Source organism: Culex pipiens, chromosome 3 (assembly GCF_016801865.2).
Source record: "Culex pipiens pallens isolate TS chromosome 3, TS_CPP_V2, whole genome shotgun sequence".
Lineage (NCBI taxonomy): Eukaryota > Metazoa > Arthropoda > Insecta > Diptera > Culicidae > Culex > Culex pipiens.
The window spans coordinates 39,657,452-39,683,487 of NC_068939.1; the positions used below are offsets into that span (position 1 = coordinate 39,657,452).

Below are 26,036 nucleotides of genomic sequence, written 5' to 3' on the forward strand. Positions count from 1 at the left end.
TGAATTATATCACTTTCAATTTGAGAGGAACATTTTGCCATAAGAGCAGTTCTCTACGGAATCGGTATTTTTTCCTCAATTTTAATTTTTGTATTTTTTAATCCGACTTAAACTTTTCTGGTGCCTTCGGTATGTCCAAAGAAGCCATTTTGCATCATTAGTTTGTCCATATAATTTTCCATACAAATTTCGCAGCTGTCCATACAAAAATGATGTATAAAAATTCAAAAATCTGTATCTTTTGGAGGAATTTTTTGATCGATTTGGTGTCTTCGGCAAAGTTGTAGGTATGGATACGGACTACACTGGAAAAATATGATACTTGGTTAAAAAAAATTTGGTAATTTTTTTATTTAATTTTTTATCAATGAAATTTGATTTGCAAAAAAACACTATTTTTAATTTTTTTTATTTTTTGATATGTTTTAGAGGACATAAAATGCCAACTTTTCTGAAATTTACAGGTTGTGCAAAAAATCATTGACGAGTTATGAATTTTTTAATCAATACTTATTTTTTCAAAAAATCGAAATATTGGTAGCAAAATTTCATATTTCGACGTAAAATCAAATTTGCAATCAAAAAGAATTTTAGTAAAATTTTGATAAAGTGCACCGTTTTCAAGTTAAATCCATATTTAAGTGACTTTTTTGAAAATAGTCGCAGTTTTTCATTTTTTTAAAATAGTGCACACTTTTGGAAAAAAATATTTTGGAAAAGCTGAGAAAATTTTCTATATTTTGCTTCTTCGGACTTTGTTGATACGACCATTAGTTGCTGAGATATTGCAATGCAAAGGTTTAAAAACTGGAAAATTAATGTTTTTTAAGTCTTACCCAAACAGCCCACCATTTTTTAATGTCGATATCTCAGCAACTAATGGTCCGATTTGCAATGTTAATATATGAAACATTTGTGAAATTTTCCGATCTTTTCGAAAACATTATTTTCAAAATTTTCAAATCAAGATAAACATTTTAAAAGGGCGTAATATTGAATGTTTGGCCCTTTTGAAATGTTAGCACTTTATCAAAATTTCACTTCAGTACTTTTTGATTGCAAATTTGATTTTACATCGAAAAATGAAGTTGAAAAATTTTTGCGACCAATATTTTGATTTTTTGAAAAAATAAGTATTGATTCAAAAATTCATAACTCGGTCAATGATTTTTTGCACAACCTGGAAATTTCTGAAAAGTTGGCATTTTATGTCCTCTAAAACATATCAAAAAATAAAAAAAATTAAAATTAGTGTTTTTCTGCAAATCAAGTTTCAGTGATAAAAAGTTAAATAAAAAAATCACCAATTTTTTTTTACCGTGTATCATATTTTTCCAGTGTAGTCCGTATCCATACCTACAACTTTGCTGAAGACACCAAATCGATCAAAAAATTCCTTCAAAAGATACAGATTTTTGAATTTTCATACATCATTTTTATATGGACAGCTGCCAAATTTGTATGGAAAATTATATGGACAAACTTATGATGCAAAATGGTTTCTTTGGGCATATCGAAAGCACCAAAAAAGTTTCAGTCGGATTAAAAAATACAAAAAAATCGAATGACCGAAATCCTAGAGAACTGCTCTATTGTTATAATTTTAAAGTGACATAAGTGGCTGATGCAAACAACTCAAAGCTATGGTTAATAGCATGAATACGTAACTACGCGTATCTTTGTGTGTTACCTGAAATTTTCGGGAAATATCCCATACTGATTAATTCGGATACTTTTTTTTTCATGATGTCTATTTCTGGAGTTTTTTTTTAAAAGGACCAATAAACCAAATTTTCAGTTTTTGCTTTTTGGGTGTTTTTCAATACCCCTGACTCAAGGCGGTTCTAAAAACACCTAAAAAGCAAAAACTGGAAATTTGGTTTATTGGACCTTTTCAAAAAAAACTCCAGATTTGAAGCTTTTATCACGGGCGTTGGTAATTAGAATTCGCGCGCGCTGATATGACCGTAGGAGAATGGCCGCATGACAGCCGCAGAACAAAATTTTAGCTGTTGTCAAAGGTGGCCTTGAGTTTACAGCTGACTTTTTGGAAAATATTCAAAACAAACCAGGTTGACAGGCAAATCATAGCTGAATTTCAGTTCAACTTGCTGATATTTTATTGCAAAGCTAATCTTTTTTTTTTAAGCGTGAATTGAATAAATTTTGTGAAATCGAGAGTAAGTTTTTCAAAGTCTGTCTTGACCTTTTACAAAATAAGTTTCCACTGTTTGAATTTACAGTTTGAGGCATTCGTTTGGAAAATTATCTGTATTAGATTAAAGTTTTAAAAAAACATTTCGCTGTATAAATTAATCAAAACATGGTTAGAGAAGTATCTGTGATTGCCTCAATATGGATAATGGTCATTTTTTATTTCGTGTTCGAATAAATTGTTCATTATTTAAAGACAAATATTTTTAAAATTGATTATATTAAATGATTACGTTATTTTAAATTATTTGAAGTCGAATGTATTTTTTTTTTATTATTAAACGCATGGATTAGATTTAGCATAAATAGATTTATGCGTTTTTTTTTGGATTTTCAAAATATTTTTTTCATGTTTCAATTTTTATTTGTTCTTTAGTTCAGTTTATAATTCAAAAACCTTTTTTTGCATTTCCGTCGTGAAATTACTTACTTTTCCTATCATTCTTGAACGATGAAAAAGCCTACTTTTCGGTACCAAAAATAACTGAATCGAATAAAAACATTTTTCAAAAAAAATGCTGAAAGGTTGAATTTTTCAGAACTTGTTTCGAAAAGTAATACTTTTCAACATTATTTTGATTTAAACGGGAAAAAATACATGAACATTTGAGTTATAAATCCACTTAAAGGGTGTTTTTTGGAATTGCAAAAAATGTTGTATGCAACTCGTCGCAAATCTTGATTTTTTCAGCACTCGTCGTAATTATCCCACTCGGTGATCCTCGTTTGATTAATGTACGACTCGTGCTAGAAAAATATTTTTAGCTACTTGTTGCATAAACTGCTATTATGATTTTCTTTTAATTGGGATCTAAACAATAATATTGTGGAACTAAGAAGATTTCCAAATTTTCGCAAGATAAAAATGGTTGACATTTTGATTTTGCTTTTTGAAAACACATCAGTATCTATGGGCCTCGAGAAATACGTGACCAAATCGAGAGAGAACGGGAAAAACGGAAATTTTAATGTTGAAATTCGGAGGCTTCAAAGGTTTTTTTTTATAATTGCTTCTCTTGTCAAATCCATTGTTAGAATATCCATTAACATCAAAATGATCTATAGTACAACTGATAGTTGAAAGAAACTCCAAAACTCTATTACTATTACAATGGAAAAAAAATTATCATGACCATGGTATCGAGTATCTCAGTAAATTAAACACAAGAAACAAAATTCATGAGACCAGACCAGATTTGGTCTGACAAGCGATGGATTAACATAAAATGGTAACTTTTGAAGCACCGAATAATTTCTAAACAACCAACAGAAATGTTTGACTATTGACTTTTTAGCCAACACAAACTTATACCTCAAAAAATAAATCAGGGCTAGATAAAAACAGGCTTACACTCTTTCCATCCCTCAACGGCACGTGTTTTTTTTAAATCCCCCCTCGGAGGTCACCAGCCCATTTGCCTATGATTAATCGTTCGGGAACCGATTCGATGCTCGCTCGATCATTATTCAATCCCCAAAGCTCCCCAATAGGAGATCCGCAGGTCAATTATCACTTTGACCCACAAGGATTCCAGTCCAGTCGTCACTGACTACGACCAGTTATGAGCGATTACCTTAAGTGAGTGGTGAGCCCCGCCGCGGTGCAGAGCATGGCGAGCATAGATTAGCGCTCAAATTAATAACCAAAGAATCCGTCAACGGGCCCAGCATGGAATGCACTTCCATGCTGTTTTTGTGTTCTCTCGCGGTGGAGAAATTAGTCAAAGTATTAAGACACACACACACTCGCAATGCTTAAATTTGATACTTTATGATTAGTAGCTTCCCTGGCTCATCTCACAGCTCGTGACTGCACGACCCAAGCCGACACGCGTCGTAATTGAATGTTTTCCCCCCACCCCCAAATCCCCGCTTTCGTTGGTGGGGGGGGGGGAATTTTACGAGAAAATGGCTTAATGCGCCACTTAATCTCTTTTGCTTTGGTGTGAGCGGCGACGACACCAACGAACTCGCAAGAAGTGGTGAGTCAAAGTTCATGAATGAAAGTGCAGTCTGCAGTCGGGGCATTTAATATCGGAATAAAGATTGAATTTTATTGCTTTGTCGTGAGGGGGGTAGTGAGGGGGAAATGTGGGAAATTGTCGCGAAGCGCAGTTTTTCCGCGACTTGGCTATCGTAAAATGCAAGTACATTTCCTGCCATGCGCGAATCTTTGATCTGCGAGCAGATGAGTGAAGAGTGCTGTTTGTGATGCGTGTCAACGGGGTTGTGTTTTTGTTGAATGAGTAGAAATTCGTTTATTTTTATACTACTTATAGATCGAAGTGAACAAACTTACATGAATTTTGATTGAATGACTGAAAAAAATATTTTTTACTATTTTGGAACAAATTTTCAAGATTTTTTATGCTGAAACTGTGTCTAATGTTTTTAACTTTTTTTAAGATTGATTTTATAACCAGGAGAAGCAATTTTTCATCAATCCGTTGACCAAATCATCCTATATTTGGGGTTGAAACTCATCAAAAAAGATCGTTTGCATAACGAAGATCTATTTAAAAAAATGAGAAAAAAATTCATTTAAAAAAAATACACCATTATCTTGATTTTTTTTTATTTCTCAAGCTGAAATTTCAGCTATCCACGTTTCAAGTGTGGCAACACTTCAAATTTAAATCGTCTGTTAGCTTGCTCAAATCATGAAAAATCGTTATAGAACTTTCAGAATTGATAACAAGTCATGTTTACAAGCAACATACTCGATTTTCAAAAAATGAATCTTCGGACAATTTTGTATTTATGTAACCCCTTATTTCTTGAACTCCGTAACAGTGTTCCCAGATTGTCAAATTTTATGAGTTATTGGAATGCTCTTCCAAGCATCTATTCAATGATGTATGCAAATTTGAAGTGACTACATCATCAATTTGAAAGTTCTTTAAATTTAATTTAAGTCTTGATCATGGCAGTGTTCCCAGCTCTCTTTTAACGAAGAACAAAGCAAACTGTTTGCTCTAGAGCAATTCTCTGCAAAATCGGTCCTTTTTTTAATTTTAATTTTTGATTTTTTTAATCCAGCTTAAAATTTGTTGGTACCTTCGTTATGCCCAAAGAAGCTATTTTGCACCATAAGTTTTTTTTCCAAATAATTTTCCATACACATTTGGCAGCTTTCCATACAAAAATGATATATGAATATTTAAAAATCTGTATCTTTTGAAGGATTTTTTTGATCAATTTGGTGTCTTGGCCAAAGTTGTAGGTATGGAAAAGAACTACACAAAAAAAAATAAAAGCGGTAAAAAAAATTGTGATTTTTAGTTTCACTTTTGTCATCAAAAATTGATTTGTAAAAAAAACACTATTTTAATTTTCTTTCTGATATCTTTTAGGGGACATCAAATGCCAACTTTTAAGAAATTTCCAGAATGTGTAAAAAAATGACCGAGTTATGAATTTTGGAATCAAAACTGATGTTTTCAAAAAAACAAAATATTTGGTCGCTAAATTTTTTCAACTTCATTTTTTTAAGTTAAATCAAATTTGCAACTAAAAAGTTCTTTAGTGAATTTTGTAGAATAAAGTGTATCGTTTCCAAGTTATAGTAATTTTTATGTAACTTTTTTGAAATATTTCTTTTTTTATTATTGCCCATGTTTTCCCACTTTTGAAAACAATATTTTTGAGAACTTAGAAAAATTCTCTATATTTTGCTTTTTTGAACTTGATACGACCCTAAGTTGCTGGGATTTTGCCATGCAAAGGTTAAAAAAAAATAGGAAAATTGATGTTTTCTAAGTCTCAGCCAAACCAAAAATGTTTCATATTGTAATATTGAAAATCGGACCTTTAGTTGCTGAGATATCGACATTAGAAAATTGTTGGTTGTTTGGAAAACATCAATTTTCCTGTTTTTAAATCTTTGCATAACAATATCCCAGCAACTAAAGGTCGTATCAACAAAGTTTAAAAAAGCAAAATATAGAGAATTTTCTCAGCTTTTCAAAAATATTTTTTTTCAAAAGTGGGCAAACATAGGCACAAATTTAAAAAAAATAATTAAAAACTGCGACTATTTTCAAAAAAGTAAGCTAAAATTGGCTTTAACTTGAAAACGGTGCATTTTATCAAAATTTCACTAAAGTACTTTTGATTGCAAATTCGATTTTACATCGAAAATTAAGTTGACATTTTTTGCGACCAGCATTTAATTTTTTTCACAAAATCAGTATTGATTTAAAAAATTATAACTTGGTCGAAGATTTTTTGCCCATTTTGGAAATTTCTGAATAGTTGGCATTTATGTACCCTAAAACATATCAGAAAATTTAAAAAAATAAAAATGGTGGTTTTTTCAAATCAAGTTTTAGACAAAAAGTAAAATTAAAAACCACCAAAATTTTTTACCGTGTATCATTTTTTTACAGAAGACACCAAATTGATCAAAAAATTCAGATTTTTGAATTTTCATGCATAATTTTTGTATGGACAGCTGCCAAATTTGTATGTAATATTATATGGACAAACTAATGATGCAAAATGGCTTCTTTGGGCATACCGAAGGCACCAAAAAACTTTCAGCCGAATTAAAAAATACAAAAATTAAAATTTATAAAAAAAAAGACAGATTATGTAGAAAACCACTCATCTATATTTGCATTTATCTTGTTTGTTTTATGTTTGTTTCTGATGGTTTTGGCTAATTCTACCATCTCCTATTTTTTCTTTTGTCTATTTTGTTTTTTTTGTTGTTGTGCCACATTTTTATTTTTTTTTTTTGCATTTTTCACATTTTTTATTCTAAAATGAAACTGTTTTCATTTAAATTGTTTAAAAATGCTTAGAGGCATAGTTTGGCGTTGTACAAAAATACTGCATACTTCTTTTTACATATGAAATACAAAATATTAGTGAAAAAATCATCCAAGTTTGAACCCAGAAAAAATCACATTTTTTAAACATTCGCAAAGTCCCGTGAAACAAGTCGCACCTCCAACCTTATAATTATCAAAAAATTTAACATTGCTTCCTTCCAATGTTTTTTAAGATCAAAAATTGGTTGAAAAAAAGATTTTTGGCTAATTTTTAGATTGAGCCTAGAGACGAAAAAGGGTTGAAAATGTTTAAGTTTTGATATCTCATGGCAGTGTTGCCAGCTCTTTTTTACGAAGAACAAAAGTATGCTTCTGGAGTAATTTTCAGCAAATATTTGGAAAAATAACAATATTTGGCAAAATAGAGCTCATAAGTTTATACAGTGTCGCTAGTTAATTTTGTGACAAATTTTTTTCAATTTTAAATTTTTTATTTCATAATTTTATTCAATTTTATGTGAAAATTATTTTTTCATGAAATAATTTTCTTCAATATTTAAATTTTTAAGTGGAGTATTTTGAATTTTTCTGTTTTGTTATTTAGATAATTTCTACAACAAATTTATCAACAAAAAATATGAACGTGTGAAAAACATCGAACATTTCTCACTAAGAAAATCTAATTGTGAAAAATAAATAGAGTATTGCCTTTGGGGTTGTTTTTCTTCGACAGACATTTTAAGTAATTTTTCTCTCAAGGAGATGGGGAGGGGGGCAAAATTGAAAATACTTCGCGTTGCCTCTCGCTCGCGTGGCCTTAACAAAAAATCAAAAACGCAAATCACTTAAAAATTCTGACCAAAATTGAATAAACTCGAGAGGGTTAAGGTGGGACAAACGGCGCGGAGAGCGGCTGCAAGAAAAATGAAGTTGAAAAATCTATTTTTATTAATATTTGTCTTTATTATGCTAACTTTTTCCCCCCTCCTAACTCCTTCCCGCTCTCCTTCAAATATGGTCGCTCACTCGCGCAGAATATTTATTCTCGAAAAAGAAAAACACATATCTGACAATCAATTTTGACATCTTCTCTTCTCGGTGAAACCGTCGTCATCTTGGTCGCCGCTACCGAACAGTAGCAGCTTCGTCTGAGTAGAATCCAACCCTTTTCCCCTCTTCCTCATGAGTCCTTCCTCATTTTTTAGAGAGAGAGCGGGAGAATCGGTTGAAAAATGTAGATGATGAATATTTTCATCAGTTAACTTGTTTTTTTTCTCTTTCCCTCGTCATCGTCGTCACCTTCTCCATCATCATCTTGGCGTAAATTTATTCCCCTCAGGCTTTCGTTTCAAGAATGGAAATATTTCAAATTACTGACCACCGGTAGTACAGCAAAACAAAATCGATCGTCTCTAACGAAATTTGTTGCTTTAAAAGTCAATTAAATTTAATTTTGCTCGAGCGCCCCTCGCGGGCGCTTCACCCCCCTGAGAACGCCCCTGTCGCAAACTTTTTTTTTCGTTAATTACGCGCGATTTGAAGACCTATGCATAAATTATTTTGCTTTCGAAACTTTTTTTTTCTCTGTGCTGAAAAAAGTTGGAGCTACGAAAATGGAATGGATTGATTTTTTGACCCCCTGATGATGGCTGGGAATGGAGTGAAAATATTATTGTTTTTAGCCGAGTAGACGCGAGCATTTGCCGGGCAGACGCCAAATTAATTTGCGGCGATGGTTTTTTTTTGTAGGTTCGTTACATTTGCTGTGTGACGGGTTTGGGAACCAATTTGACATCTGGATTTTAAAAGATGGGAAAAATGGCAAATGGCAACACTGGCTGCTACATTTGAATTATTTGTTTTTTTTTTAATTGAATTTATTCAATAAAACAAACTGCAAATCAAACTTTTAATTTTAAATAATCAAAATAAAAATAACAAACAATTCCCTTTTTTCCCCAGGCACCCCCATCAACCGCCTCCCCATCATGGCCAAGTCGGTGCTGGATCTGTACGAGCTGTACAACCTGGTGATTGCCCGCGGCGGCCTCGTCGACGTGATCAACAAGAAGCTCTGGCAGGAGATCATCAAGGGTTTGCATTTGCCGTCGAGCATCACCAGTGCGGCGTTCACGCTGCGGACACAGTGAGTATATTTTTGGGGAGGTTGACAATACAATCATTATATTTTTTTTTGGTACAAAATTTCGAAACAAGTGGACAAAGTCTCGCGGATTGACAGGAGATCGACACGGGGCCCGAAATGTCATCATCATTTGTCAATACGGGGGAAAAATGTCGACGACGTTTGCGGTTACCGACGATTGATGGATTTCGAAATCGGGGTTTCCTTTTTTATCTGTTATCAGTTAAGTTTAAGGCGTGATTTAAAAAAATATCATTAGCTGATTTTTTCAAATTTAAAAACAAGCATGTTTTCAGATTTTTGCACTCACTACATCTGATGGGGTGAATAAATGAATAAATGAAAAAATGAATAAATGAATTAATGTATAAATGAATAAATGAATAAATGAATAAATGAATAAATGAATAAATGAATAAATGAATAAATGAATAAATGAATAAATGAATAAATGAATAAATGAATAAATGAATAAATGAATAAATGAATAAATGAATAAATGAATAAATGAATAAATGAATAAATGAATAAATGAATAAATGAATAAATGAATAAATGAATAAATGAATAAATGAATAAATGAATAAATGAATAAATGAATAAATGAATAAATGAATAAATGAATAAATGAATAAATGAATAAATGAATAAATGAATAAATGAATAAATGAATAAATGAATAAATGAATAAATGAATAAATGAATAAATGAATAAATGAATAAATGAATAAATGAATAAATGAATAAATGAATAAATGAATAAATGAATAAATGAATAAATGAATAAATGAATAAATGAATAAATGAATAAATGAATAAATGAATTAGTGAATTAATGAATAAATGAATGAATCACTCTTCTAAATATAAAAAACGTTAAAATTAAACCAAATTTTTCTTAAAAAGAAGAGAGTTCGGTATATTTTAATGTCAAATTAAACGTAAAAAATTACAGTCGTAATGGAAATCACTTCACAATCTCTCATGAGTTCTGATTGACAACAAAACGTGATGAATTCGTGATATGAAATGAGTTTTTCGTTCCCAACATCGCTAACAAGCAGGAAAAAAAAATCTCCATTTAAATTGCAAATTAAACGATTTTCTCCTCCAGCCAGCCGTTTGCATTTTCTTGAAGCTTGATGCACCCATCCATTGAACCCATCAAAAAGCCAGCGAGCCAGTGTGGAATGCTATAAAACCTATAAAACAAGGGCGGTCCCAGGACGATAAATCATCATCCTCGGAGAACTCAAGGGAAAACTTCTCCACCCGATCGAAGTGCATAAATTTGCAAGATCGTCGTTGTTCACAGACTTCGCGAAGAAGACGCTGCAAAAATGCCTCGATCATCGCGCAAGATGATGGAAAAATGATGGAATTGAAATCGGTTTTATAGCCATTATTTCTGGTTCCTGACGTGGTCCAGCAAAGTCATAATTTATGCCCATCGCTTCGCGATGCGTTTCGATCAACCTTTACGAAACCATGTCAAGATGAGAGCTGCTCAACGCACTGGCAGTGCTGCCAGTTTTTTTGTAACATTGCTTAAATTTTAGATGAAAAATTATTCGTATTTTAAAATTGCTTCGAATTTTTTTAATTGGCAACACTGCAAAAAAATTGAGCAAATTGATAAATATGAAAATCTGGCAACACTGCCTCTCGCAAAGGGGGAAGCGACCGTCAGTGAAGCGAATCAGTGCTTCCTGTCCTGGCTACCCTGCCTCCTCCTCCGTTGGCGTCGTCGTCGTCGCTTTCTGACGAATGACGACGACATCTTGATGAATTAATTGACTTATTTCGCTTTAAACGCGTTTTCACGGCGCGACTGCAAGAAGTCAAAGCAAAAAAAAAGAAAGATGGCGTCGCTCACCAATCATTTTGAGAGCGCGCGAGTGAGTGATTTCCGCTTGATTTTTTCTACTATTTCTCGAAACTTTTTTATCGTGAAAAATGGCGCAGCAATTAACCGGTTTCCAGTTGGTCGAAATGGATCCGCGTCTGACGCGTGTGACGTTTGACGTTATTTATTTGCCCATGGATAAGTTTCAAAATGCAACATTGTCCAATCGCGCCATATTTGCCGACCATTAATTTTGAAACGTGATTTCCCACACACTCATACTCACTCGCTCACTCTGTGAGAGCACTAATTACCAACACAAAACATCAATTAAACAGCGACTGAGCACACAATCGTAACACCTCAAAAGAGACAGACAGAAAGAGAGAGAGAAAAAAAGCACAATATTTACCTATTCAAATTTCAAATATTATCATACTCGCGTCGCGACGCCGAGACCCACTTCTCCAAATTGATAGTGAAAAATGAATTATTTATATGGAAAAGAGTAAAGTGGTTTCTAATTTGAAAAGTGACCACCTCTTCCCTCCCCCCCTTCTTGAAGCCCCCAATTCGTGAACGAACGAACAATCAATTACACGATATCACAAATACACGTGCAGCAGCAGCACACACACTGTTCGGTGTTTGCACAATTAAGTGATTGTTTGGGCTGAAATTGTGGTGTGGTGGTGGTCACACTTCTCACCTCATGATTTGAACGCTTGAAAGATGTGCGAAATGTTCGTCGGTGTGAGTTTTATCCCAAAACTAATGTTTGATTGCTTCGTGTTTGATTTGATTCTGCGTTGTTGTCTGAACACTTAATCAACGCAAATAAGTTTGTGCACCCAAAATAGCGAGCGGTCTTGATTTCACAGCAATTCTCACGAAAAAAAATAGTTTCAATGAGCACTCACTGAGTGAGAAAATCGAAAATGATCGAGACTCTCTTCTCTCTTGCTCGCGAAATCGGTCAAACGAAAGCTCAAAATATCAATAACGTGAATTTCGGGAGCAAATGCGATCTCACCAATACATTCGCATGTTAACCGTCAGACGCCCTGGCTGTCATTTTGAACCGCGGTTCTTTTTTAAACTCCGGTCTTTTGAAAGAACCGTTTCAAGATGGCTTTATTTTTGACATAAATATAATTTATTTAATTTCCAAAAAAAAAAATATTAAATTTGTTTTTGAGAATTGGAAATGCAATTTCAAATATTTCAATGCTTTTAAAAATTAATCCCAAAAGGTAATGATTTGTTAAAAAATTACCAAAATCTACTGAATAGTTTAGAGATATTATCGATTAAATCAGAATGTAGAAAAAATCACAGAATATTTTCTCCAAATAAAATGTTACCATTATTTCAATTCATGTAGAAATAAATACAAATTTAAAATTAAAAGCAATTTTTCCGGCATCCTAGATTTAAGTTTGGATGCCATTCTATTACTCGAATGTTTAGGTTCGAGTAGAAATCTTGACATAGAGACCACCAAGACCTATGGTTTTCAAGGGCATCTTCTCGTTTTCAGTTTTTTTTTATCAAATAATTTATAAAAGTCCAATGTGAAAAAAACTTATAAAATCACACGATTTAAAAAAAAACCCTTTTTATCAAATTTTGAAAAAGAGCGAAAGAGTCGTTCAAAAGAGCGGCTCTTTTTTAATGAGCGAACGAAAATGAGCGGCTCCTAAAAAAGAGCGATTTTGCCCACCTCTAGTCAGCTTTGTCCGCTCTCTCAGTTGACAATTGTTAAGAGAAGGAGAGTAGAGAGTGGGCATTTTACGCCACTACGTTTTGTTTTGGGTGTACTCACGCGACACAAACACCTCGTAATTGCAGGACAAGCAGGTGATTTCACGATTCGATCGTAAACATTTAATCAAAATGATGTCATTTATTGGTAGGCAATACTTTTCATCGATAGTGACGTCATACTAGTTGCGATGATCTCAATTTGTTTACCCTTAAGCGGTTGGTGTTGAATTGGTCAAGCCTTTGTGTTCATTTTTTTTGCAAGCATTAGCAAAACCAAACTTTTCGGTTCCTTCAGAAAACGTCAAACCAGTACAAATTGCTGCCGGGTCTTTTCTGGAAATGAATTAGGCCTCATCTACAATCAAACTAACGCAAATTCTTGCAAAAACAATCATCGGAAAAGATCCGGCAGCTATTTTGTTTGGTTTAACGCTTGCTGAGGGTATCAAAAAAAGGTAAACAAATCACTTGGTGCATAAGCCAATGGTTTGACGTTTGCGGGAGTAATCGAAAAAAAAGTGTCAACAAATCGCATCGTGCATTGAACAATAATTTGAAATAAGCAGCTGTCAGAAATATGAAAGTCAGGGATCAAATCAAATACCGCGCGCATTGCAGACTTTTCGCAAATATTTTTAACTGTCAAATTTCTTTGTTTTTGCTCATTCGGATTTGCAGACTTTTGCAGACACGCTGATGCAAATTTGGCAGACCTTTTCAAGCTTCATCTGGCATCCCTGCGACCAAGTTTACCTTTACCACACTGAGCAAAATTCCACCTGGAGCCTCACGTGCGTGACATGATGATAATTTTCATTATTCGTCACAAACTTTTCTCAGCAAAAAGCTGAAACAATGCCAAAAGTGATTGACAGTGTCTGCAAAGACCTTCAACCTTCAACGCAGGTGTTCCTCAATCGCTCGTTTTCTGGGACAAGGAGTGTGGAGAAAACATTCCAAAATAAAAATAACACTTTAATTTCCGGCGGTTTGCTCAAGTCGTCTCGCTGTCTGTCGCGGTGACTTGTGTGGGGGATAATTTGAATATTAAATTAATATATTAGCGTGGCGGCACAGTCAGTCAACCGCGCAAGCTTGTCATCATCGTCGACGACAAATTATTAATTTAATGTCATGTTGGTGGTGGCGGCAAAACAAAAACACCTTCATCTCTGGAGATTGAGCAGGGGGAGGTTCGGAAATTACGTAACGTAATCAAACATTTCTTTCCAATAGAAATTTTGATTTTTTTTCAAATTATTCATAAAATAAATTAACTTGTATGACGTAGCGTATGGACGTCCCCCTCGCTGTGACATTTGTGGTAAATAAAACCTGCAAAAAAGGTGATAATCATATAATTTAGTGGGGCTCCGTAGAAACGTACGGTGTCATCAATCGAAAACCGGGTCGCGTGCACGTGCGGGTCGGATTTTGAGTAAACAGTTTTATTACCCTAATGATTTCCTTTGGCGGGGTTTCGAACAAGGCCAGATGGATGGATTTGGGAAGCTTCCACAAAGGAAACCGGAAGTAACGGGGTTTTTTGGTGAAGAAAATTTCTTATTTATTAAAATTCTTTAATTGGAATGTTTCAATATTGATTAAGAGTCCGTCTGGAACATGCACTGCCCAATGACCTCAAAATTTGTCCACAAGGTTCTCGACTGCCATTCTGAAACCCTAACCTAAGTCGCATCGCTTCGCTTGGAGACGGTGGTTTTCGCGGATAACGGACTGGATTTCGTCATATTTATGCGATGACTATCCAAGTTTAAATTGCCTAGTAATTGATATTTGGGAATACCTGAACCTGAACCTGAACCAGATTCTCAACACCATGACAACCGTCCATTGCCGGCCGCAGCCATCGCCACTGCACACCAGAGACAAGGATAGGGGAGTTGGAAGACGGGAAGCTCGACCTTTTCAACAGGATAAGGGAAAATCTCCAAGATATCCTCAAGTAAGATAAGCTGTATCAGCATAAACCAAGTCGGAAACAAACTTAACTTTCCCATAGTTTCACTGCCGGCCAGCATCAACACCCTTGTAGTCGATTTATTAACCACCCTCAACCCCGTAGAAAATGTTTGTTGTTGTGGCCACATTAGTCAGCCGTCTGCGTCTCTCCGCCAATTGACGACGCTTTTTTTTGATCGTACGATCGCGATAACATGACGCGGAAAATGTGCGCACGAGAAAATACCTTTGCTGAATTGATGAATGGTGCCCATAATGCAGATATGTTGTCGTAATTAAGGTCTGTGTGTGTGCATTGTGTCCCGAGCAGGGGGAAAGTGTCGAATGGTAACCTTAAATTTGACGTAAATTTACATTTCAAAGCCAGTTGGCACTTTCATACAGTCAGACCTGATTGAAATGCAATTGAAACCATTGAGTTCTGGTGCGCTGTACGCGCACAGCCCTTAATGAGTTTTTAATGGGTTTATAACAATTTTATTAAGCAAAACGCTACCAGCAAGTTCAGTGAATTAATTAATTCATACCAAGTGCAAACACAAAACCATTCGTGTAAATCGAATGCAGCCAGCTGGCTTGAGTGTTTCCCCACATGAACTTGATGTTTTATTCCTTATTTTTTGCAAACAGGCATTAAAAAGTCAAGGTTTTGTTGGTCAGACCACATCGGCAAAAAAATGTATATCGCAAAGCCACAAAAAACTAAAATCGCTTCGCCGAAAAATCATTCAATCTCAAATTTTTTACACTCGATTAACTTCAATCCCTTCGGGGCGCGCGATCGCAGGACGGAACGGAACGGACGTCTGACACTCGAATCAACGCAAATCGATGAATTTATTATTGCAAATAAAACATTATGAACAATAAAAATATGTGAGTCGGTTTGGGTGTGTGTGTGCGCACAGGCAGCAGACGATGGGCGATGATGATGGTTTTGTTGTATGCAATAAAATTGCATCTTATAAGGTCTGGACGATGCAATGTGCGGGATGAAGTGCGCCGGGTGGAGTCTGCAAACGGTTAACGATTTCAAATAAACGACCTATCCATCATGGTGGTGGGTTTCGAGGAAGACAGAAGAGTGATTTTGATTTAGTTTTTTGCACGGAATATTTTTATTGATTGACATAATAACATCATGATTCGAATTCCCGGACGCTTCGAAATCCGGACACCTCATCTTGTTTTATCAATTATTTGGATATAAGTTCACATTATGAATGTCAAAACTATTTTATTTGATGAATTCTAACATCAACTTTAATCTAAAGTTTGTTTGAACGCTGTAGTTAATGTCAAAACAATTAAATAAAATAAAATTATAAGATTACCAAAAATGCGAAACATTTCACGTGAAACATTTCATAGGCGTCCGAAGCACCGGGAAGGCAAAGCAGAAATTTATGGTTTTGATTCCATTAAATTCTAGCAAATTTTTATATAAAATATCGATTGTTTTGATGTAAAGAGCTTATTTGAGACCTAAAGAATGCCATTCACTAACATTTCTGTTCAAATTTGAGCGATTCATTAGCAAAAACGAGTGTCCGGAATTCGAAGCAAAAGTGTCCGGATTTCGAATCAGCTTATATCTGTGTCCGGGATTCGAAGCATAACAAGTCATTTTAATTTTGAAATTCTGATGAAAAGTTGTTAGAAAAGACATATTTAGCATGCATTCTCTTAAAACTGACTGTTAATACTACATCCTGATGACATTTCTTCATTTACAACTTATTACATGATTTTTTGTCAGCTATAACGAAAATTACATGCTACTAAGTGTCCGGATTTCGAATCATGACGTTATTAAGTTTTCAAGAGTCTGTGTGCATTTTTTTTATTTTTTTTTCGAAGAATTAAAATTATTAAAAGCTGCTTTTTTATTATCACAGACTCTAAAAGTTAGCTCGAAATAAATTTTAACTCATCCTTTTTTTTGCAATCAATCTCTGCAAACTCTATGTAGAAATTTTGTGATTTTTTCAAATCATGATTTAATGCGATTTGTTGCCACGTAAAAGCTATTAATTCCACTTCTTGGTAAAAATGAATTATGTTACAAAAAATAATATAAACATAAAAATTAATATACAAAAATAAAAAACAAAGGAAGGAAATTTTGTTGAACACGTGAAAAATCAAAATTTACTAGAGTGTGGAGGTTAAAGTAGTCAAAGTATAAAATTTATGTTTAACTTTTTCATCTAAATTGTTGCTTAACTCATTTGATTTTCATTTCAAACCATTTAAACTTTAAAAATGTTGTAGCTTTCCAGAAAAAAATTATGATAATATTACATATGGGAATGGTGACGGATTTCATGAAAAATCTGTAATTTTACATCAGAAACCGCTGAAAATTTTAATTTAATATTTAAAATATCATTTTTAGATTCAATCAACCAAATTTTCAATATTAAAAATTCATTCTTTTTTGCTGTGTATTAAACTCTTTGTTATTTTGATATTTTTGGATAGAAAGATATCGTTTAAATATTTATGTTATCAGTTTTTATTTATTTTCTTTATTTGATTTTTTAACTGAGATTTTATTGAGTTTGACTTTTCGAACAGAGCTTAGCACATTCCAGTGAGTTTATTGGACTAGTTTTTTTTTTCAGTGCATAAATATGTTCAACGATGGTGATATTATTTGTTAATTGTGCTTTGAATTGTCAATTTTCTAACAATTTATTAATTCCAGATACCTTTATAAAAAATCTGTCTTTCTACGATTTTTGATTCTAACAAAATAAAAATGATTCAAGATCTCCATAATTACTAACAGACAAACAATATTGATGTGACGGTTTTTAAATAAAAATAGTTAATGTGCTTATTATTTTACCACTCATTTTTTAGTTATTTTTTATAAATGCTATCTTTTCACAGTCATGTTGTCTTGTTTTAATTTATATACTACATAAAATGAAATAAGATCCTTATTTTGTGATAACATCAATTCTTAAATTTCATTTAAATTGCCAATTAATTTTGTTTAAATAAGGTTGTTTTGATTATTTGAAAACAATAATTATGATGAAAAAAATACTGAAAAATACTAAATTATTAAATAAGACTTGAATTAGAGTGCCATCTCGTTTTTGGAAACACAACTTTTCGTCAAATTTCTTCTCGTCAAAAATGACTGATGAATGAGACTAACTTAATTTTCTTCTAAAATTAAAAATTGACGTTGACTTTTGCCTAGTAAAATGTTTAAAAAAAATCTTGTTCATATAAGTTATTATTTTACTTCTTTTATAAAAAAAAAATGTTTAATACAATTATCTATTTTAGTTCTAAGTAAAACTTAATTTCAATAACCTTCAATTGAAGTTTTAAAAAACACATTTCAAAAAAAGTTTTTCCACGCATTTTTCTGTTTTTTTTTTTTTGATATTGCTAATTGTTACAAGATCTTGACCACCACTTCCTTCAAAGTATCCCTAACAAAATCTAAGAACAAAATAATCAATAATAATTTGATTTGAATCATCGAAAATACTTGTAAAATTAATTGTTGACTATTTAATACACATTGCATAACATTCACAGTAAAAAGATTTTAATATTACGTCTACGAAAAGATACATTTGATATGTTAGATTTTTTTTTTAATTATACCCTTAAAAATATTTTAATTAATCACTAATCCAGTATGTGCTCACTTTTTTTCTTATTTATTTTTTTATAATAATGCATCATTAAAGTGATAATATATCATTTTTAATTTTTAAAACTTTCAAATTCACACGTATATTTTCAATAAAGTACTTTTTATGGTAATTTTCATACTGGATTTGAAAATTTAGTCAAAAAATGTTGTATGATTATTTAAAGTTGATTTGCTAATTTTTTTTCAAAAAATCATTACTTGGTCGTTGATTTTCGCTCTCTTTGCATTTTTCTAAAAAGGTGGCATTTTATTTCCCCTAAAACTTATCACAAAATTCAAAAAAATAAATTATGTGATTATCAGCCAAAAAATCAATGTATCATTTTGTTTTTCGGTGAGTCCTCATCCTTTACCAAAGACACCAAGTCGACAAAAAATCTTTTTTTACAGCAGTCAAATTTGCATGGAAAATTATATGGACAAACTGATGATGCAAAATGGCTTCTGTGGGCATACGGAAAGCACCAAACTAGTTTCAGCCAAACTTAAAAATAACAAAAATTAAACTCGAAAGAGTCTTATTCCGTTGAAAATTGCACAGATGACTTCAATGTCAATGTTCATTTTTTTTTTGATTTGTAATTGTCGTGCAAATTGCAAATTTCCCCTATGCAAATACAGGGGAAATATACCCTTTCCAATCAAACACCTATCTTCGTCATATGGAGAGTTTTATGCTCGATTAAAGCTTCAAAAATGCTATTTAGGCTTTAAACTTACCAGCAACAGCACCGTCTCGAGTAAGCACGCAAATGTATGCCACTTACTGGCCAAAAAGATCAAATTTAATGCACTTTCGATCATAATTTCTATTTTGTGTGACCATTTCTTTGTTGGCACACACAGTGACACGCGCGAGAAACCCTCAAATGCTTAATGAATATCGCCAAAATCAACTTTTAATTTTCGCTTACTTTTCCACGGCGCTTTCGATACAAAACTGTCCCCAACTTTCGGCAACATGTTCTTTTGCACATTAGTTGATCGAATCTATGACATTTCCCCGAAACCCATATTACCGAAGGGACATTTCCCCGAATGCCACTTTCCCGAAAAGACACTTCCCCTAATAGTCATTTCCCCGAATTCCATTTACCCGAATTTCCCATTTCCCCTAATTGTCCACATCCCCGAAAGTCATTTTCCCGAATAGGCCACAATCCCGAATGCCACTTACCCGATTAGTCATATCCCTGAATAGTCATTTCCCTGAATGCCATTTCCCTGAATGCCATTTCCCTGAATGCCATTTCCCCGAACGCGGTCAAGCGGAAATGCCCGGTGCCCCGGAGCGCGCGCGCTCCTGGGCACCGGGCATTTCCGCTTGACCGCGTTCGGGGAAATAGCATTTTATGAGAAAAAAAAATGATGGCAATTTTTATCACATCAAACCACATATAATATTTCTTGAAAGGTTCGTATTGGCCTTGAATGATCAACTTTCTTTTTGGATTCACTCAGAACAGACGTAGCATTTTAGGGGGGGAAGAGTATTGAATGGATTTATACTATTCATTCATATACAATGAATATTGTTACAGACTTTTTGTTATATATTCTCAAACCAAATACTTTTTACTTAGACATGATAATAATAATGCAATAGAAGTTTTGTTATTTTTTATGATTCAGAAAACATACCGTGTGATTTTCGTAGTACAGACTGATCATTTTATTCCGTTCACACTGATCATTTTATTCACATTGCTAGTTTTGGATTTGGCGAAAAGTATAATCAACAAAAACTTTAAATAAAATTTGTACCAGCCTGAACCTATTTGTTCGATTTTTGGGTTCTTGAACACACAACAACTCGATTATCCGAAGGCCTCGGAAAAATTTCACTTCGGATAATCGAAACTTCGGATAATCGAGGCTTCGGATAATCGAGTCTGGACTGTAATTGGGTCCTAAAATTAAGCTGATATTAGTGTTCACAATGATAAAGCTTATTTTTAAAGTACAATGACCCTTTTAACGACCGCAAAGGATTTAACATGGATTTTTAATTCAATTTTTAAAAATTCACTTCCCGGCCCTTCTTGGCAGAAAAGCTTCTACTTGACAGATCGTTCCAAGGGGACCATAGTTGATCCATCGAAAAAATGTTGTCTTGTTAATAACTTTTTTTTTTGCATAAATAAAAAAACGTCATCAGAAATGGTATTTAATCGTGTTTCTTACCGTTGTTCAAAAAAAAAAATGACAAAGGGCTTTACTACCCAATTTACAACATTTAATCAACAGAATACCTGAAAAAGCTGTTTGTTCGGTAAAATTGAGAGAGAAAATAACTGTTAGTCATGGAAAAAGGCTTTAGCGAAAATAAAGATTAGGGAATATGAAAATTCGGGAAAATTTAAATTTAAATAAAAGGCAATTAGCGTAAGTGTCACATCGGGGAAATGGCCGATTAGGGGAAATGGCATTCGGGGATATAGCCGATTAGGGGAAATGATATTCGGGGAAATGGCATTCGGGGATGTGGCTGATTAGGGGAAGTGGTATTCGGGGATGTGGCCAATTAGGGGAAATGATTTTCGGGGAAATGGCATTCGGGGAAATGTCATTCGGGGAAATGAGCTAGACCCTAGTTGATCACTCACTTGAAAAATAATCCCGAAACATGTAAATAATAAGCAAGCGCCATCAAAAACACAAACGCGCCAAGTCTTTTGACGTTTGACTTTTGACGACCCATTTCAATCGAAGGCTGAAGAAAAGCGAGCGAGAAGCGAAAGCAAATAAAGAACAAAGGGTGGCCACCAACACCACCAGCAGCGCCTGTTTTCAGTGAGCTAACGATGCCAGAAAATTTGCTCTACAAATGCTACATTTCGTTAGTGTTCGTTTGAAATTTATTAATTTTGGCAGCACTAAGCAGGCACAATGCTTTCGACTGATTAGAATGCATTTTGTAAATCATTTTTTCAAATGCTTGTAAAAGGAATAGAACAACTTTTAGTAAAAGTGAAAAAAACAGAAATTTTCACAAAAAGTTGCTCCTACTCGTTGGTGTACTTGGTTATGGTAAATTTCAAGAAACACTCCAGATTACCCAGCATCATTCAAACACGACTGCTTATTAGGCTTAAAATGGGTATATTTCCCCTATACTAAAAAAGAAAAACTTGAAACTGGAACCAAATTTGACATTTGAGAAACACAAGATTTTCCGAGAAAAAATAATGATATTTCCGAAAGTGGCCAAGCATTTGCTGTCAAGTGATATAATGTGGCAAATATGAACATTGATTCGATTCCAACAGGAAAAATATTAACACACCGTCAGAGCAAAACAAAATCTTGTCAAACTACATTTCGGTTGATTTTTTTAAATATTGAGATTTTAATAATAAATTAATGCATTATTTCCATTAAAGCAATACCGTTGCGATTACGGATTGAGAAAGATTTTAAAATATAAAAATCTTACAGCCAACTCAAATACCAATAAAATGTTCAAAAATTAGTAAGGCTGGTACAAATATTTTTAAAAGTTTTTGTCGAAATTGGCCCGAAAAATCAGGGGGCAAAAAAAATATTTTTACAATAAACTTCAAAATTTCAATGAAAATTCAAGTGCAACCAACTGAAATCAAATTAAAATACATTCTCCTGCGCTTAAAATCATTTTTGGCATGTTTGGGTTTATTAAAAAATTTTAAGATTTTTTGAAAATTTTCGATGCAAAATCTTTTTTTTCGATACAATTTTTGTTTTTGTCAGATCCTAGATTTTTTGAAAACTAATGATTGCAAAACAACTGAATTAGTGTAAAATGCATTTTAAAACACTTTTTTTATTTAAATGTGAAGACTATGGCTTGTTATTTAAATTTTTATATTTTTTTATTTTTTTGCCCCCCCCTTGACCTCGGCCAGGGCCGAGGGACAAAAACTTTTTTAAATATTTGCATCGGCCTAAGAATCCAATTGAAGGAGTTTCTGAAAGCAAGAAAGCTCAACTCCAACGCATCCACCACATTCAGACGGCAACAAAATCAACAACTCCTAGAAAGACCGATCATTTACCTCATCGATCTCGCCGGTCCCTAAGTCAACATTCATCGTCGTCGTCGTCTGCAGATCATTTCCATCTCCCGCCCGAAGCGCATTCGTTAGCAATCCAACAGTTGTTGTTGTTGAATGCATATCCGAGGAGGAGGTGGAAAAGCGAGAATCGTCTTCAACTTTCTGCATCTCGGTTTGATGGTTTTAACAAGTTTGTTTGATGGTTCTATTTGTTTGTTGTTTAATTTAATCATTATAAAAACGTGTTCCACTGAACGCTTCGGTATCATGTTCGGACTCTTTCTCGTGTTGCTCGAACGCTGTGCACTTCTTTGTGGTGTGAAGTGTTGGTCAGACCGGGAAGGAACTCTCCAGCAGAGTTGGAAGCTGGAAGGGGCAAGATTAATTATTTATGAAAATGCATCACACTTTTCTCTCTCGCAGGCTCGGTGGACGCCAACTGCTGTTCTTCGTTCTACAAAGCCTTCGCGTCTGTTTGTTTTGTCAATTAGAACTGCGTCGCGATCCGGGGATCGTGTGCGAGACCGCCGTAGAGAAATTCTTCACCACTTAATGGCTTCAATTTCTTGTTTAACTTTTATTCAGCCCGTTTTTTTTTCTTACCATTTTTGTCTTTTTTCTTTCTTTTTTCAACACACAACAGGTACATGAAGTATCTCTACCCGTACGAGTGCGAGAAGAAGAACCTGAGCACGCCGGCGGAACTGCAGGCCGCGATCGACGGGAACCGGCGCGAGGGTCGACGCTCCAGCTACGGCCAGTTTGAGTCGGTGAGTAATCGTTTTTTTCTGTCTATCTTAAATTTTCAATAGTGCGAATATCCATGATTAGATTAGAATCACAACTTTCAATAAGAAAACACGCTTGATTTATTTAATACTCCATGTTGGCAATTATCTGATATCAATCTGAGCTTCCTGGAGAGAGATAATATCAAATAATTACTCTCTAATTGTTCTATTCAACACCCTTTGCTATATAGTCCAAAGCCGTTGAGCATCACTCTCCATAATAATTTCAAATTCGATTCCAAACGCCATAAATCATAAAACCAACTCAATGCGCTCGATTTATCGTTCAAGTCTAGATCTTATTACTAGCAGCCGCTACCGCGCAAGTGATTTACAATCCATTCAGACGATCTTTCTCCTCAAAGGCTGCATCAACCCGTTGATTATATTCCTCCACATTTTCATTCACTCGTTCATTATTATCCGCGCACCACCAAACCGAAGTGCGCAACGCTTCTGTTGCGCGAAAAAATCTGTTGCGCCGAACAAAAATGTAGTGGTTTGTCGTTAACGTGTGCATCAGCCTGTGGCGCAACAGCTTTGACAGGTTGCGATCGTATTTTGATTTTTGTCTGCTTTCACAATAATAAACGCGCACGATCGCCGCTCGCCCTCGCTGTTTGCCTAAACAAACACGGCAATAAAACTGCAAATTGATCCTATGTTTTGCTAATACTACAACGTTTCTTCCAGCCGTCGGTACAGCGCTCTCCGATCCCACCCCAGGGCATCCAGCAAATGTCCCCACTCTCGCTGGTGACCCACGTGAACCAGCAGCAGCAGCACCACCGTCTGCTGGGCGCTCCCAACGTTGGCCAGATCCCGAACCTGCTCCCAGCGGAATTTGAACAGCGCATGCTCGACTACATCAAGCTGTTCCAGCCGAAGGAGACCAAACGCGAGCAAAGTCCCGAACAGATGACGCTGAACGCGCTGGAAATGTCCCGCGTGGCCCTTTGGAACATGTACAACAACAACACGAGCCCACCGAACTCGCTGCAGACGGCGAGCCCACCGGAAATGCAAAGGTTGGTCGATGCCTGCTCGAATCCCACCCTGTTTGAAGACTTGCCTAACCTGACCACAAGTTTGTTCAATTACAGGGAAGCGCTCAACCTGGCCGAGAGTCCGCCCCACCACCTGTCGATCAAGCGCGAGCGGGACATCCCGATGGACTTTACCGGCGATCGCGCCGGCCGAGACTTCCACGCCGGCCTGCCCCCGGCCAAGCGCAGCAACAACAACTCGATCGCGGCCGTAGCCGTTGCCCAGCTCCAGCAGCAACATCACCACAACCTAGGCGGCCGCTCGCTAACCCCCCAAAAGCTGAACATGTCCTCGCACGACGAAGACGACGCCCGCTCCGACGGAACACCCATCAACCTGCGCGGAGGACCCGAAAACGGCACCCTCCGCCATCACCACGACGACGACCTTCCCGAGGACGAAGAGGAAGACGACGACGAGGAGATGACCATCGCCGACGACGAAGCCCACCACCCGCTAGCCCTGAACCGCATCACGGAACACGCCGCCGCCGCCCTCGTCGCAGCCCAGCGCGAGCAAGCAGCCCAGAACCATCTGGCCAGTCTCAACCTGAGTCTCCTGGAGCGGGAACGCTGCGGCAGCGCCGACAAACTCAAACGTCAGCAGGCGCAGCTCCACCTGGAACAACTCCAGCGCGAACAGCTACTGCACCATCAGCAGCAACAGCAGCAGCAGCAGGCCCTCCAACGCGAACGGGAACGTGAGCTGCTGCAGCGCGAACGGGACATCCAAAAGGCCAAGGAACTGCAGCAGCAGCAGCTTCTTCAGCAACAACAGCAGGAACAGAATCGTCTGCGAGAGGCGCAGCAGCAGCAGCAACAACAGCAGCAGCAGAATGGGGATCGGCTCAGTGGGTTGGATAATGTGGGAAGCAACAACACCAGCACCAGCAGTGATCACAGCCAGAATCGGGCCGGATCGGCGAATGGAGGGGCGTTCAGTCCGGGATCGGCGGGAGGAGCCGGTGGACAGCAGCAGCAGCAGCAGATGGGCATTATGGGCATGCAGTTTAAGCTGATCAGTAGAGGTGAGTACTGAGTGCTGTTTTGTTTTAAATCAATGAGAGATTTTTTGTGGAAAACAGTCCACAAAAAATCACTCAAATTCATTGACAGTTGACAGAAAATACATACCAATTATCTTTAAAAAATCACTTCATGTGCGCGATCAACAGCCTAGAATTCGCCTTTTTCACTCACCTACCTTTGTTGTATCAGCTACCAGAAAAATTATATCAAAACACTTTTAAAACATTTCTTTCCCAATCTGGTACCTCGAGTTAGACGTCTGTGTTTGGGAAACGTTCTAATAAAATACATTCAAAGTTATAATTTTTCGTACGCAACTTGCATGTAAGCTCTGAATGAAAAGTAATTTGGATTGGGTTAATCGATGCATCTCTACTGAAACTCAACGAAACCTAATGAAATTGCGCATTTTTAGTAAAGTGAGACAAAAATTAACAAAAATCTGACTTTTCAAAAAAAAATACATTCAAGGTGTAACTTATAAAGTATGTCACGCTCTAGGGGGGAGGGGGGTTTGAGCAATTCAATGTTATAAGTATGTATAGGAAAAGCGTAACAAAGGGATAAGGAGGGGGGGGGGGGGGGTGTCGGTAAATTTTCATTACACAATAGCACATGAGTGGAACTCCATGCAAATTCGCGCTCAAAAAGTGGGTCGGTAAAGATTTGGCTAGTGGTAAAAAAAAGGATTTTGTCCACGACATTGTCATGACATCCTTT

General features: G+C 35.5%; 1 protein-coding gene across 3 annotated transcripts in view; it reads left to right on the forward strand.

Annotated features, from left to right (window-relative positions):
- LOC120427034 (protein dead ringer-like) overlaps window positions 1-26,036 on the forward strand; it is a 149,892-nt gene that overhangs the window by 119,363 nt on the left and 4,493 nt on the right. For 2 of the 3 annotated variants that reach the window (XM_039591863.2, XM_039591861.2), the window contains exons 6-9: window positions 8,952-9,135; window positions 23,094-23,220; window positions 23,935-24,269; window positions 24,330-25,315. In XM_039591863.2, the coding sequence (XP_039447797.1) occupies window positions 8,952-9,135; window positions 23,094-23,220; window positions 23,935-24,269; window positions 24,330-25,315 (1,632 nt within the window). The remainder of the gene's footprint in view (window positions 1-8,951; window positions 9,136-23,093; window positions 23,221-23,934; window positions 24,270-24,329; window positions 25,316-26,036) is intronic. The other variant, XM_039591862.2, reaches the window with a different exon arrangement.